The following is a 12,067-nucleotide window of genomic DNA, read 5'->3' as shown; positions in this document are numbered from 1 at the left end:
AATGAATGAATGAGTACCTCGACACCTGCGGGTAAAAGAGTATAAAGACAAAAAAACAACAAAAATAAAATTATCAAGAAACTACACTAGCTTGACAAAAGTTAATACACTAGGCAACTAACAACCAGCAAAGAAAATTACTCCAAAATACACTGCAGTGAACCAGTCATTTACTAAATATATCAGCATCTTTGCAATAGTAATTAAATGAAGATCAACTAAAAATGAGAAAAAAATGTGCAAAACAAATAGAAACAAAGAACAATTTGTGTCATATGGGTAATAATAGTTCCAATGACACAAGACAATGTTACAAGTAAGAGGTGATAAATATAACTAAGGGAAATCATTTTTGTATTAACTGTATCAATATGGTAGTGGGTGAAATATGAGGATAGGTATTTTCACATTAATTACTTGAAATATTTACAAAGTACTGTCAATTTATAGTTTCACATCCAAACCACATGACAAACACACTCAAGACAAAAGCTAATCTAACATCCACATGCAAAAAATCTTCATATACGAGGGTCGCTCATTAAGTAATGCCCCACATTTTTTTCCTCAGAACATATTTATTCAAGATGGCTCAAATTTAGTGACAATATAAATCAATGTTTCCTTTACACATACTATTTTTCCACATAGTCCCCATCAACTTGTACGGTTTTACGCCAGCGTGGAACAAGTGCATGCATGCCTTGCCGGTACCAGCTCTTGTCCTGTGCACGTAGCCATGTCCTCACTGCTTGAATCACGCTCTCGTCATCTTCAAATCTTGTTCCGCGGATAGCATCTTTAAGTGGCCCAAAGAGATGGAAGTCGGAGGGTGCCAGATCTGGACTGTAGGGTGGACGGGGTAGCACCGTCCAACCCAATTTGGTGATTTCTTCCCGGGTTCTCAGACTTGTGTGAGGGCGTGCATTGTCGTGCAGGAGCAAAATTTCTGCTGGATGCTTGTGAGGCCGAACTCGTCGGAAACGCTTCTTGAGGGTTTTCAGGGTCCTGATGTACGCGTCTGAATTGATGGTCGCACCTCTTGGCATCACATCCACAAGAATGACCCCATCACTGTCCCAAAAGACAGTCATCATGACTTTTCCGGCGGAGGGAGTTGTCTTGATTTTCTTCTTTCTCGGTGATTGAGGATGATGCCACTCCATTGACTGCCTTTTTGTCTCTGGCTCAAAGTGGTGTATCCAGGTTTCGTCACCTGTAATGATCCGGGACAGAAAGACCTCTCCCTCAGCATCAAAACGCTCCAACAATTCAGAAGAAATCGTTTTCCTTTGAATCCTGTGGTCTGCTGTGAGACTTCGTGGAACCCATCTTGCGCACACCTTCGAATATGCGAGAGCCTGGATAATTGCAATCACACTTCCATTGCTGACTGAAAGCTGTTGGGCCAATTGTCGAGTTGTGATGCGCCGATCCTCACGAATAATGGCATCCGCGCGGTTCAACATGTCTGGAGTGGTGGCTGTGGAATGACGCCCAGAGCGCGGCAGATCACGGAGCTCGGTTTCTTCACTTCCTGAAGCTTTAGCTCTCTTAGCCCAGCGACCAACGGTGCTCCTATCGACTGCACAGCTTCCATACACAGCACACAAACGTTTATGAATGTTCACCACCGTTTCTTTTTCAGCAACAAGGAATTCAATTACAGCTCGTTGCTTGTAACGAGAGTCGTTCACAGACGCCATTTTAACAGTTCACTACAGCTCCGCTATCGGTTGGAATCATTTGAAACTCCGTACACGAACGCGGGAAACATCAAATCTCAAGCATGTAAAAGTACATTTTTCTATCTTCATTATTGGCTGAGAAAAAAAATGTGGGGCATTACTTAATGAGCGACCCTCGTATGAATTCAGAGTACATTTTTCTTCAGTTCTCTTATTATGTAAGCCTAGTTCTTGTGGTATTTAATCAATCTAAAAGCACTCCACTGAATCGTGCCTGGACACTGCATTTTTATTGATACATGAATTTCCTCTCTTAAAACACTTTTTAATATACATGTAAACTGTAACACCAGGATTACAAAGTACTACAGACCACAATAACCATGTTTCATACGAGGGTCGCTCATTAAGTAATGCCCCACATTTTTTTCCTCAGAACATATTTATTCAAGATGGCTCAAATTTAGTGACAGTATAAATCAATGTTTCCTTTACACATACTATTTTTCCACATAGTCCCCATCAACTTGTACGGTTTTAAGCCAGTGTGGAACAAGTGCATGCATGCCTTGCCGGTACCAGCTCTTGTCCTGTGCACGTAGCCATGTCCTCACTGCTTGAATAACGCTCTCGTCATCTTCAAACCTTGTTCCGCGGATAGCATTTTTAAGTGGCCCAAAGAGATGGAGTCGGAGGGTGGATGGGGCAGCACCGTTCAACCAAATTTGGTGATTTCTTCCCGGGTTCTCGGACTTGTGTGAGGGCGTGCATTGTCATGCAGGAGCAAAATTTCTGCTGGATGCTTGTGAGGCCGAACTCGTCGGAAACGCTTCTTGAGGGTTTCCAGGGTCATAATGTACGCGTCTGAATTGATGGTCGCACCTCTTGGCATCACATCCACAAGAATGACCCCATCACTGTCCCAAAAGACAGTCATCATGACTTTTCCGGCGGAGGGAGTTGACTTGAATTTCTTCTTTCTCGGTGATAGAGGATGATGCCACTCCATTGACTGCCTTTTTGTCTCCGGCTCAAAGTGGTGTATCCAGGTTTCGTCACGTGTAATGATCCGGGACAGAAAGCTCTCCCTCAGCATCAAAACGCTCCAACAATTCAGAAGAAATCGTTTTCCTTTGAATCCTGTGGTCTGCTGTGAGACTTCGTGGAACCCATCTTGCGCACACCTTCGAATAAACAAGAGCCCGGATAATTGCAATTACACTTCCATTGCTGACTGAAAGCTGTTGGGCCAATTGTCGAGTTGTGATGCGCCGATCCTCACGAATAATGGCATCCGCGCGGTTCAACATGTCTGGAGTGGTGGCTGTGGCAGGACGCCCAGAGCGCGGCAGATCACGGAGCTCGGTTTCTTCACTTCCTGAAGCTTTAACTCTCTTAGCCCAGCGACCAACGGTGCTCCTATCGACTGCACAGCTTCCATACACAGCACACAGACGTTTATGAATGTTCACCACCGTTTCTTTTTCAGCAACAAAGAATTCAATTACAGCTCGTTGTTTGTAACGAGAGTCGTTCACAGACGCCAATTTAACAGTTCACTACAGCTCCGCTATCGGTTGGAATCATTTGAAACTCCGTACACGAACGCGGGAAACATCAAATCTCAAGCATGTAAAAGTGCACTTTTCTATCTTCATTATTGGCTGAGAAAAAAAATGTGGGGCATTACTTAATGAGCGACCCTCGTATTTGAAAGGTGCATATTTTTAATATATTTCCTGTATCTCAATAACTGTTATCCTGTGAATTCCATTACACAAATTTACAATAAAAATAAGGTTACAAATGGTAAAATGGTGTCCAATTCCTACTCAGTCATGCAGGAGTGCCAACTGCAGGAGAGTCATTACAGCAACTGAAGACAAATCTGCCAACACAACCTGTAAAAAGAGAAACCACACCATTCAGGAAAATTTACAAGTTCCTTTTGAAAATGTTTCAGTACCAAGTGAAATAAGTAAAATAAGTTTTGGAGACAGGTTTTACACAAACACAAGCTTAATACTGCCTGTGTTACGTTTTATAGTAAAGAATATGTTATTTAATTAACGATATTAAATAACACTTTTCAGTTGTATTAGACATAACTTATATTCAACTAAGAATATAAAGACTAAAGATTAAATCTTTGTTTCAGTGCAAAAAGTGAAACTGTAAAAATAAACACAAAGCACACAGACTGTGATTCACCATTAAAATGATCTCAGTCAAACCTGTACCAGCTGAAAATCTATCTAATCACAACTCTGTTTATTTTATTGCCTCCAGTTTCATGAGAAATAAGGTCTCCTTCTTCTGACATTTTGACTACTACCCTCTAAATAACAATGAAATATGAACGCAATGGTATTAATATGGAATACCTATAAGTCGGACCCACCTCGACACTAGACAATGTATCCACCAATAGCAGATTGTCCTTACGAAAGCTGAGGATTGAAACTGCAAGAAGAGGAAGGATCTCAAGTGAATCATATGCCAGAATCATATCCCAGAGGTACAGCAGTTGCTCTGGAGGAAGATGTCCACTGAAGGCACGCATCAACCACTTGAACACCACACGTACACTAAAACAAATGTGGCAATCAGTAAAGAATATCTGTAAAAAAAAAATTGACAGTGGAACAACAGTTCCGGAGAATATGACGTAAATACGCAAACGCAGCAGTAGCATGAAGTGCGATGCGCCTCTATTTATATAAATAAATGTTTGTAGAACCTAAACCATTTGTGATATGTAAAATCTGAAAACAGATATGGAAAGCTCAAGAGGTAATACGTATTTCGTACGCAATATGTCCCAATCCATCTCTTACGGTTTTCGAGAGGCGGGCGCTTAACGCGCCAGATGAATTGAAAATTGTACACATTGGTTCATTAAAATTACAATAAATGTATAAACAATTATAATTACAATAAAATACATTACAGATTCTTAAAGGTCCTTATTTACTGATCATTTTAGGTAAGGTTACATTACCCTTACTCTTACCATTCCTGAGGAATGAACGTTTAAAGGTGACTCGGCGCTGGATCTTGCACATCTTCGTAACGCTGTTTTTACCGAATGACCCTTCCGTATACACGTATTTACATCAAAATATATATCAATTTTGCATGTAATGAAATTATGTAAATTCATAACATGGAAAAAAGAATGTGTAGTAACATAGAAACATGGAGACCTCTGCTATTTCGGTCAAGTTTCAAGATTTATTTAACAGATAAAGACAAATTTCATAAATATTTATTACACATGTCGATCAATTTCAAACAAGCTGGGCCCCTGCAGTGAATCTGTAACTTATAATTCGACAGGAATTATTACATTTATAAACATCATGACCAGTTTCTTTTTCTTCTTCTTCTTCTCTCTCTCAAGTACTTACGGTTGTATGTTGATGTGTTTGAAATGGAACCATAGTTGTGGCTCATGACGCTGCAGTAACCGCTCAAACAGGAGACAAAGACACAGAAGACCTTGCTCATGAGAAGAAACTTCATGGAGACGAAACCAGTATCGCAGATAGAATGCTCTAAACGTGTGGTACAGCGCAACTGGATTATCATAGAGATAGCAAAAAGGGGCAGCTGCAAAACAATTCACATCATTAATATTTCCATGGTCTATCATAGCATAGGAAATCCATGATCTGTATGTAAAGTTCCACTCAACGCAGAAGCTGGCATTTGGTGCACCTTCAGTGTGAACAGAAGCAATGATTGTGTTTACGCAGAAACAATTAATTTTGAATGAGATGTGAGACTGATGCTGCAGCCATTTTTCAGACTCCTGACAGATGAAATAAAATCCCTACGGACATTTCCAACAGAATTCCGCAAGTGCATATACCGCCAAGCATTACATGAAAACATTAAGAGTGTTTGGTGAAAGGATTATAAATAATGTTTTATGGCTACCTTGTTCATTCAAAGCTCACATACATGAGAAATTACTCAGATATTTAAACTTACCGTACATTGTGAACCCATGGAAGGGAATTATTCCACTGGGAGGAAATACTACAGTATTTTCCACAGTAGCAGGTTTGTTCTTGAGCACAGCATGCACAGGGTTGCCAGCACTGTGATTGAACAGTGAAAGAACCTCTGTATCTCGAGAGAAGCACAGCATAACCTGATTAACAAACCAATATTTTACGTTGCAAAGCAAACGAATTGTAAATCAAAACCACAATTTAGAGACAGGGTGACTGATTTACCACTGTTTAGTCTAATTCTATGGGTTATTTCACCTGAATAGAAAAGTATAAATCTCAAGAAATAAGAAATCACTTACCTGATATAAAACATCTTCAAACACGAAGTACTGGTCATCATTGGAGGCTGTCAGATGAACATCCTAAAGTAGAAAATAGATGCAATGAGTAGCAGTGACAAACTTTCAGATGCCAGAGCTTAACAAAGCTTATTCACTAAAAACTACAAAACTGGTGTGACGTGTGCCAAGAGACTAAAGTCTGTACTTCATGAACTTGTGACTATTTAAACTCAGACACATGACAGGAAAATTCATCCTCCAAAATGAAGTGACTTTTATAATTAATAACCTTTAGACTTTCTAAAACCATGGATAAAGTCCAAAGCAAAGAAAGCAGTAATATAAAATCACCAAAGATATTCAGAAAGAACTATTACAGAATAGTTTATTTTTGAAGGCATATTAATAATATTCTCACTCTAAAAACATTTCCAATTATATTTTAATAAGCACTATCATAGTTTTAGTTTAACATCCAATATTCATTTCTAAACAGTCATCACTGAAATAAAATTCAAAGGGATTTTTGTGTAGTCTCACTTCTGATATTAAGTCCTTACTAAGACAGTACCGCAGAGTAGACAAAAGATCATTCACAAGACCCTTGCTGCCTTACATGACTCCACAATTAATATGACTTATGATATTATTAGTATGGAAAAGCTATTTTTAAACAGGGAACCTTCTTAAAATTGTGCTATAAAAGATATTCGGGAAAAGATTTTCACTTCCCCCATGTAAAATATATTTCATGCAGTATTTAAACCTTGCTTCAAACCTTAAGTATAAGTTTGTCCACCATGAGATCATATTGAAGCACTTGTTCTTTTAAACTATTGAAGTATTCTACATGCTCTGGATGGATACATGAACCCATGATCTGAGCCCAGATGCGTCCCCGCAAACTTCGTGGACACCCCCGTTTCAAGAATTCCTGTGCAACTGGTGCATGACTTGAAGCCAGAACTGAAATTATACATCCACACACCTTCATCAACTAAATAATATTTACCGAATTATGATGACTGAATTTAACACAAGACTGTAAATACAGCATAAGTGTCTTGCCTATTCACCGAGTTAATATGTCGGTGGAGATTACACACATAACAAACGTGACATGGATATCACTAAAATTTCAAGTTACACCCTTATATACTCTGAATGATCAACATCTCTGAAATGCACAAGTGTAATCGATAATAATGATCAACAACTATTTCTTTTCAGACCATGTCTGTCTGGGTTGCAATATCGTGTAGTCTTGCTGGTGAATATGAACTCCTCGGAGGAAAATACTGTCTGCATGTTTAACACTGAAGATGGAGACAATATACTGATCCAAAACGTTTGCAACCATACGAGGTGCGATCAGAAAGTTTCAAGACTGCACGTATAAAAACCCGTACACTTATCTCAGATATTAAATTCATCCATCACCCTCAAAGTAGTTCCCCTGGGAGTGAACACAACGATCCCAGCACCGCTGCCAAGCCTGGAAGCATCCCTGGAAATCTTTCTTTGTCAGCCTGTCAAGCACCATTTGCGATTCTGCCTGAATCTCTTCTATCGTCTCAAATCTCCTTCCCTTTAGCTGAATTTTCATCTTTGGGAAGAGGAAGAAGTCACACGGAGCTTAGAAAGGAAGTTGGGGTCGGTTCTTGCAAGATCTTTGAGCTCCTGACAAACGAGAAGTCGATTCTGCTTCTGGTCCTCAGACAGGATGCGTCGCATGTGGAGTTCTTCCTTTAGAATCAGCTGACAGGTCCCATAGCCTATCCCAACAATGTCGCACAAATCGTTGATGGTACGACGTCGATCTTCGTGAATGGCCTGCCGAATCTTCGTAACATTTTCGGGCGTTGTGCTCGAAGATGGTCGTCCAGAACGCTCGTCATCATCGACAGAGGTTCGGCCATTTTTAAAACGTGAATGCCACACAAAGGTTTGTGCATGACCCATTGCGGACTCCCCAAATGCTTGCTTTAGCATTTCATAGGTTTCCGTAGCTGTTTTGGCGAGTCTTTGGTAAAATTTGATGCACACGCCATTCCGAAATCGCAGGAGGGTCGGTGTAATGCACTACCAAAACGCCCGTAACTAAGAAACAAATGCTAATTCGATGATGCCGGCTGGCACACTGATTCACTATGAATGTAGGCCGCACCCCCTAGCGGCAGAAGCTCGTACTACATCCGGTTCGCCCTCTATTGACACAGTCTTGAAACTTTCTGATCGCACCTCGTACACAGACCTACATGGTCACTGCATTCATATGACACAAATCCATTTTCAGTAATTTAATTAACTGGACACTGCTGTTTCCCCTTTTGTTGATTTGTTTTAATCTGAAATCGTCATTGAAATGACGTTAGAAAAACTACAACATGATTTACATACCACCTATAAACTGCACTATGGATTGGTGTACAGTCAAAATCAATATTGCATGCTATATTTCATGATCAGAATTGAGTGCATTACCTTTCTCACCAAGAACAGAGCGTTCAGCTTCCAAAGTAGGATGGCTCCCAACAGCTGATGGCATGTGAGGGTTCACTCCAAGTAATGGTTCTCCACGAGACAGTTCCACATAAAGACAACGCTGAAACCAACACTGTTATTTCTGAACAATTTCGTAAGTTATGACAAACAAACAAGCATATTACAGAAGCTATATAAGAACCTGCCACGTTAATGAGTACCTGTATTATTAATACTTAGAACACAATCAGAACCAATTACATGCATATAAGAGGTGGTTAATATTTTTCAATTTTCCACATTTTTTCAGTGCTTCTAACATTACTTTTGAGATTCACTAAAATTTCTTTACTTTAAAAATACAACTTGATTTTTCAAACATCTACTGTGACAGACGTAGAGATCGGTTTCCACACATCCACTATTAGTCTTAAAGCTGAAATGGATAAAAGTTTTAGCTTGACAGTAACTCCAAGAATTTTACATGATTCCATGAATTACAATATTCAATGTGTCATAATTTAACCAGTTTATGTGCATGAGGTTTCCCTGGCAAAATTCCATACATACCAAACATTTTTATCTCAAAGGAAGGCTCTTTCAACAGGTTAGTCTTAGTTTAACTACTAATTACTGTAAACTGAAATTGTACGTACAGCTCTCTGTAGCTTTACTGGTAAACTATTTCTAGTGTTGTCTTAGCAATTATACTGACATTTACCATGCAAACATTGTAGAATCACAGGAAAATCCCTCTGTATAGAAGTGAGGTTAGGGAAGAACCAAACCCTCACTAATGAGCTATCAGGATAATCTTTTTTGATGTTCTAGGTTATGATAACAACGAAGTCTAAAAAACTGCAGGTCATCATAATGCAGACTACAATCTGAAGGCATTAACCAATTCTTACAACAGAGAAACCTACTGTATAATCTAGAGTTCACCCAGTTGTGCAAAAAGAAAGGCCTCATTCAAATTGTCTTCTTATCTTGGCTGAGTTAGCCTGTAATTTTTCTCCAGCCCATCTAAAAAAATGTTGGGAGAGCACCTTAAAACAAAATAACCCACTACATTAAAAATTGCATAAATATTGACAACTAACTCTATAAATTTCTCAGTTACAATCTGAGACATTACACAATAAAACAAGAATAAATCGACTCACCAACTCAGTTAATGTTTTCACTCGGAGTGGAATCTGAGTAAAATCCCAATCCCCTTCACCACTGCTTGCAATAATACAGATATAAAAATAGAAATTGCACAGTCAAGCAGTTCCATTCATTTCCAGCACTATTACAACTGACAATGTTCCATGAAATTATTTTACCAAATGGCACACAATAATTTAAAAAAAAAACCAATTGTTCGGTTCAAATTACATCTACATGCAACAATGACCTTTAATGGGATTTAAATCCATGCAATTGAAAGTGTAATTTAACAATGTAACAATCAGCCAATCATTATAAGTTGTCATAAACACATTTTGTTCTACTTAGCAGTTACACAAATATATCTAAAACGCATCCAAAGGATGGGGTTAGGCATTCATTAAACAAAAACAACATTCTTAAATTTGGGAAGAATAAATTTAATCAAAATTTATTCCTTCATTGCACTTATTAAATGCAGACAGACATAGAAAAGTTAGTATAAGCTTAAGAGCTGTTCTGAAACAGGTCTAAAACTTACCACTACACAAAACACAAGCACAATGACACTTGTAGTCAAATATACTTACTACATGCTACGGTAGTTGGGGCTACGAATGCACAGAAGAACTTCTAGAAAATCCTTTGGGGCATATACTGGTCGATACTGACTAAGGTCTGGAAATTAAAAAAACAACAAAAACAAGTACTGACCTTTTAAAATGTGAGATTTAATCAAGGCTGCTAAAAGGGCATCTGGATTAAAAGCATAAAATTAAAAATAAATTTTATTTACCACATTTAATAAGCTACAAGCACAAGCTAAAAACATGATGCATCAGAACCCAAGTTGCAGAACCATCTCTTGTCTGCTGCCCACTATTGCATTTCCAAAATATTCAAAGCACAGCACTGATTTCATTACTCAAAATCCACCCTGCATATATAGATATAGTCATGAAAGGTCATTATAATCTATTAACTCTTGTGATAATAAATTATTATGATCAACAGCTACTTACAAAACAAACAGTGCAGTTGGCACATTCAGAATAATACAAAATTCATACTAACAGGTACTGACTCACCAACATCATATGTGCTCAGTTCAGTCCATTTCTCTTCCAAATCATCTTTTTCTGATGCCAAACGGAAGCGAGCCAAAGGCACTCCAATTTCATTACACATCGAGTTAAGAGACTTATGTATTCTCTTCTCCCATTGCATCTGTCAACATTTAGATAAATAAACACAAAATGCACATGCATGTCATACCTTGGTTCATCATTAATAGTTTTCTTCAACATGCGTTACGTTTTGTTTTCATACACCTGCATTCTTATAGATAAAGGATTTTTATCTAGATATATATTTATGGCCATGTAGAGCCTTGTACCCCTTTTAGTGAGACAAAATTTGGTGTGTGCTATTATGCATCCATTAAAAATTAGGGTGTCACAGGTGACAAAAGGTTCAGGAACTGGATATAGACAGACTTCCCAGTCCTATGGATGTGGGAAACAGGATAGATTTTGACAGGAGCCAATTTTAGTGCTAACATTAAATGTATCATGTATCTCATGCATTGTACCCTTTCTATATTATTTCACTGTCATTGAACCTTCTCTTTGGTGTTGCATTTTAAGCATTTGCTTAAGGACCTTATAAAGAAGAATAACTAGTAGTTACTCTTGCAGCTAACCTATTACTTCCATAAATAGGCCTTATAAAGAAGAACAAAAACAATAGTTACTTATAGAGCAAACCTGTGCCTTCCGTAAATATGCAAGTGGTTCCTTGATTGAGGAGCCATTAATGCTGTCATAATTATTGTGTGATCGCACCCAATGAAATACCGTATTCCTTAGTTGTGTTTCAATTCCAGCTTGTTTAATTGCTTGAAGGAGGGTCTCCTTGAATTCATACTTATTCACACAAGTAGACGACACAATTTTCTATGGACCAAATCAAACGTTAATATTCATTACAGTGTGTATGAATATTAAAAAATGTACAATAAAAACGCTAAAATTTTTAAGATATTGTAACATAAATAAAGTCATATCTAGTCTACTTAGTCTGTCTGACTGTCCTTCATTAGTATATTCATTTTATTTCAGACTCACCTGAATTCCTGAATAAAATTTCATATACGCGGGCATATTTTTTATTTCTTCCGTAAGTTTCTGAGCAGTAAAATGAATACTTTTGTCCTTCATATCATCCATGATAATGTGGGTAAAGCAAAATCACCATATAAAATTGATCATGAAAGATAGGGCAGCTACATAAAATATTAAGCCGAATAATTCAAAGATGTCGCGTCTGTTTTGTCAGCTTTCTTATGCAAGTTGCATTCATACGAGAATATCAGAGAAGGAAAAGAACTAAATCTCAATCACAGATTAATAACGTGGTATTGTAAACAGTATCGAAG

The 12,067-nt window shown here is 38.1% G+C and overlaps 1 protein-coding gene across 2 annotated transcripts; it reads right to left on the bottom strand.

The window, feature by feature from the left end:
• Positions 1–1,952: 1,952 nt before the first annotated feature.
• Positions 1,953–12,001, bottom strand: LOC110834396 (TBC1 domain family member 19). 2 transcript variants are annotated; one of them, XM_022073503.2, is made up of 12 exons: positions 11,757–12,001; positions 11,397–11,585; positions 10,719–10,857; positions 10,221–10,308; positions 9,642–9,702; positions 8,476–8,596; positions 6,770–6,957; positions 6,010–6,072; positions 5,685–5,847; positions 5,099–5,300; positions 4,090–4,276; positions 1,953–3,589 (listed from the first exon to the last, which is right to left on the bottom strand). In XM_022073503.2, the coding sequence occupies exons 1-12, from the start codon at positions 11,856–11,858 to the stop codon at positions 3,521–3,523; spliced, it is 1,572 nt and encodes a 523-aa protein (XP_021929195.1). In that variant the 5' UTR covers positions 11,859–12,001; the 3' UTR covers positions 1,953–3,520. The 2 variants fall into 2 exon arrangements, with proteins under 2 accessions (XP_021929195.1, XP_021929196.1); XM_022073504.2 differs by lacking the exon at positions 11,757–12,001 and having other exon boundaries at positions 11,384–11,494.
• Between the last annotated feature and the right edge of the window lie 66 nt (positions 12,002–12,067).

This window comes from Zootermopsis nevadensis, unplaced genomic scaffold (genome assembly GCF_977971745.1).
Source record: "Zootermopsis nevadensis isolate Lab colony 2312 unplaced genomic scaffold, Znev_1.0 Znev_ptg000016l, whole genome shotgun sequence".
NCBI lineage: Eukaryota > Metazoa > Arthropoda > Insecta > Blattodea > Termopsidae > Zootermopsis > Zootermopsis nevadensis.
Note: the sequence above shows the minus strand (reverse complement) of the source record. Positions and strands in the feature narration are given on the sequence as shown.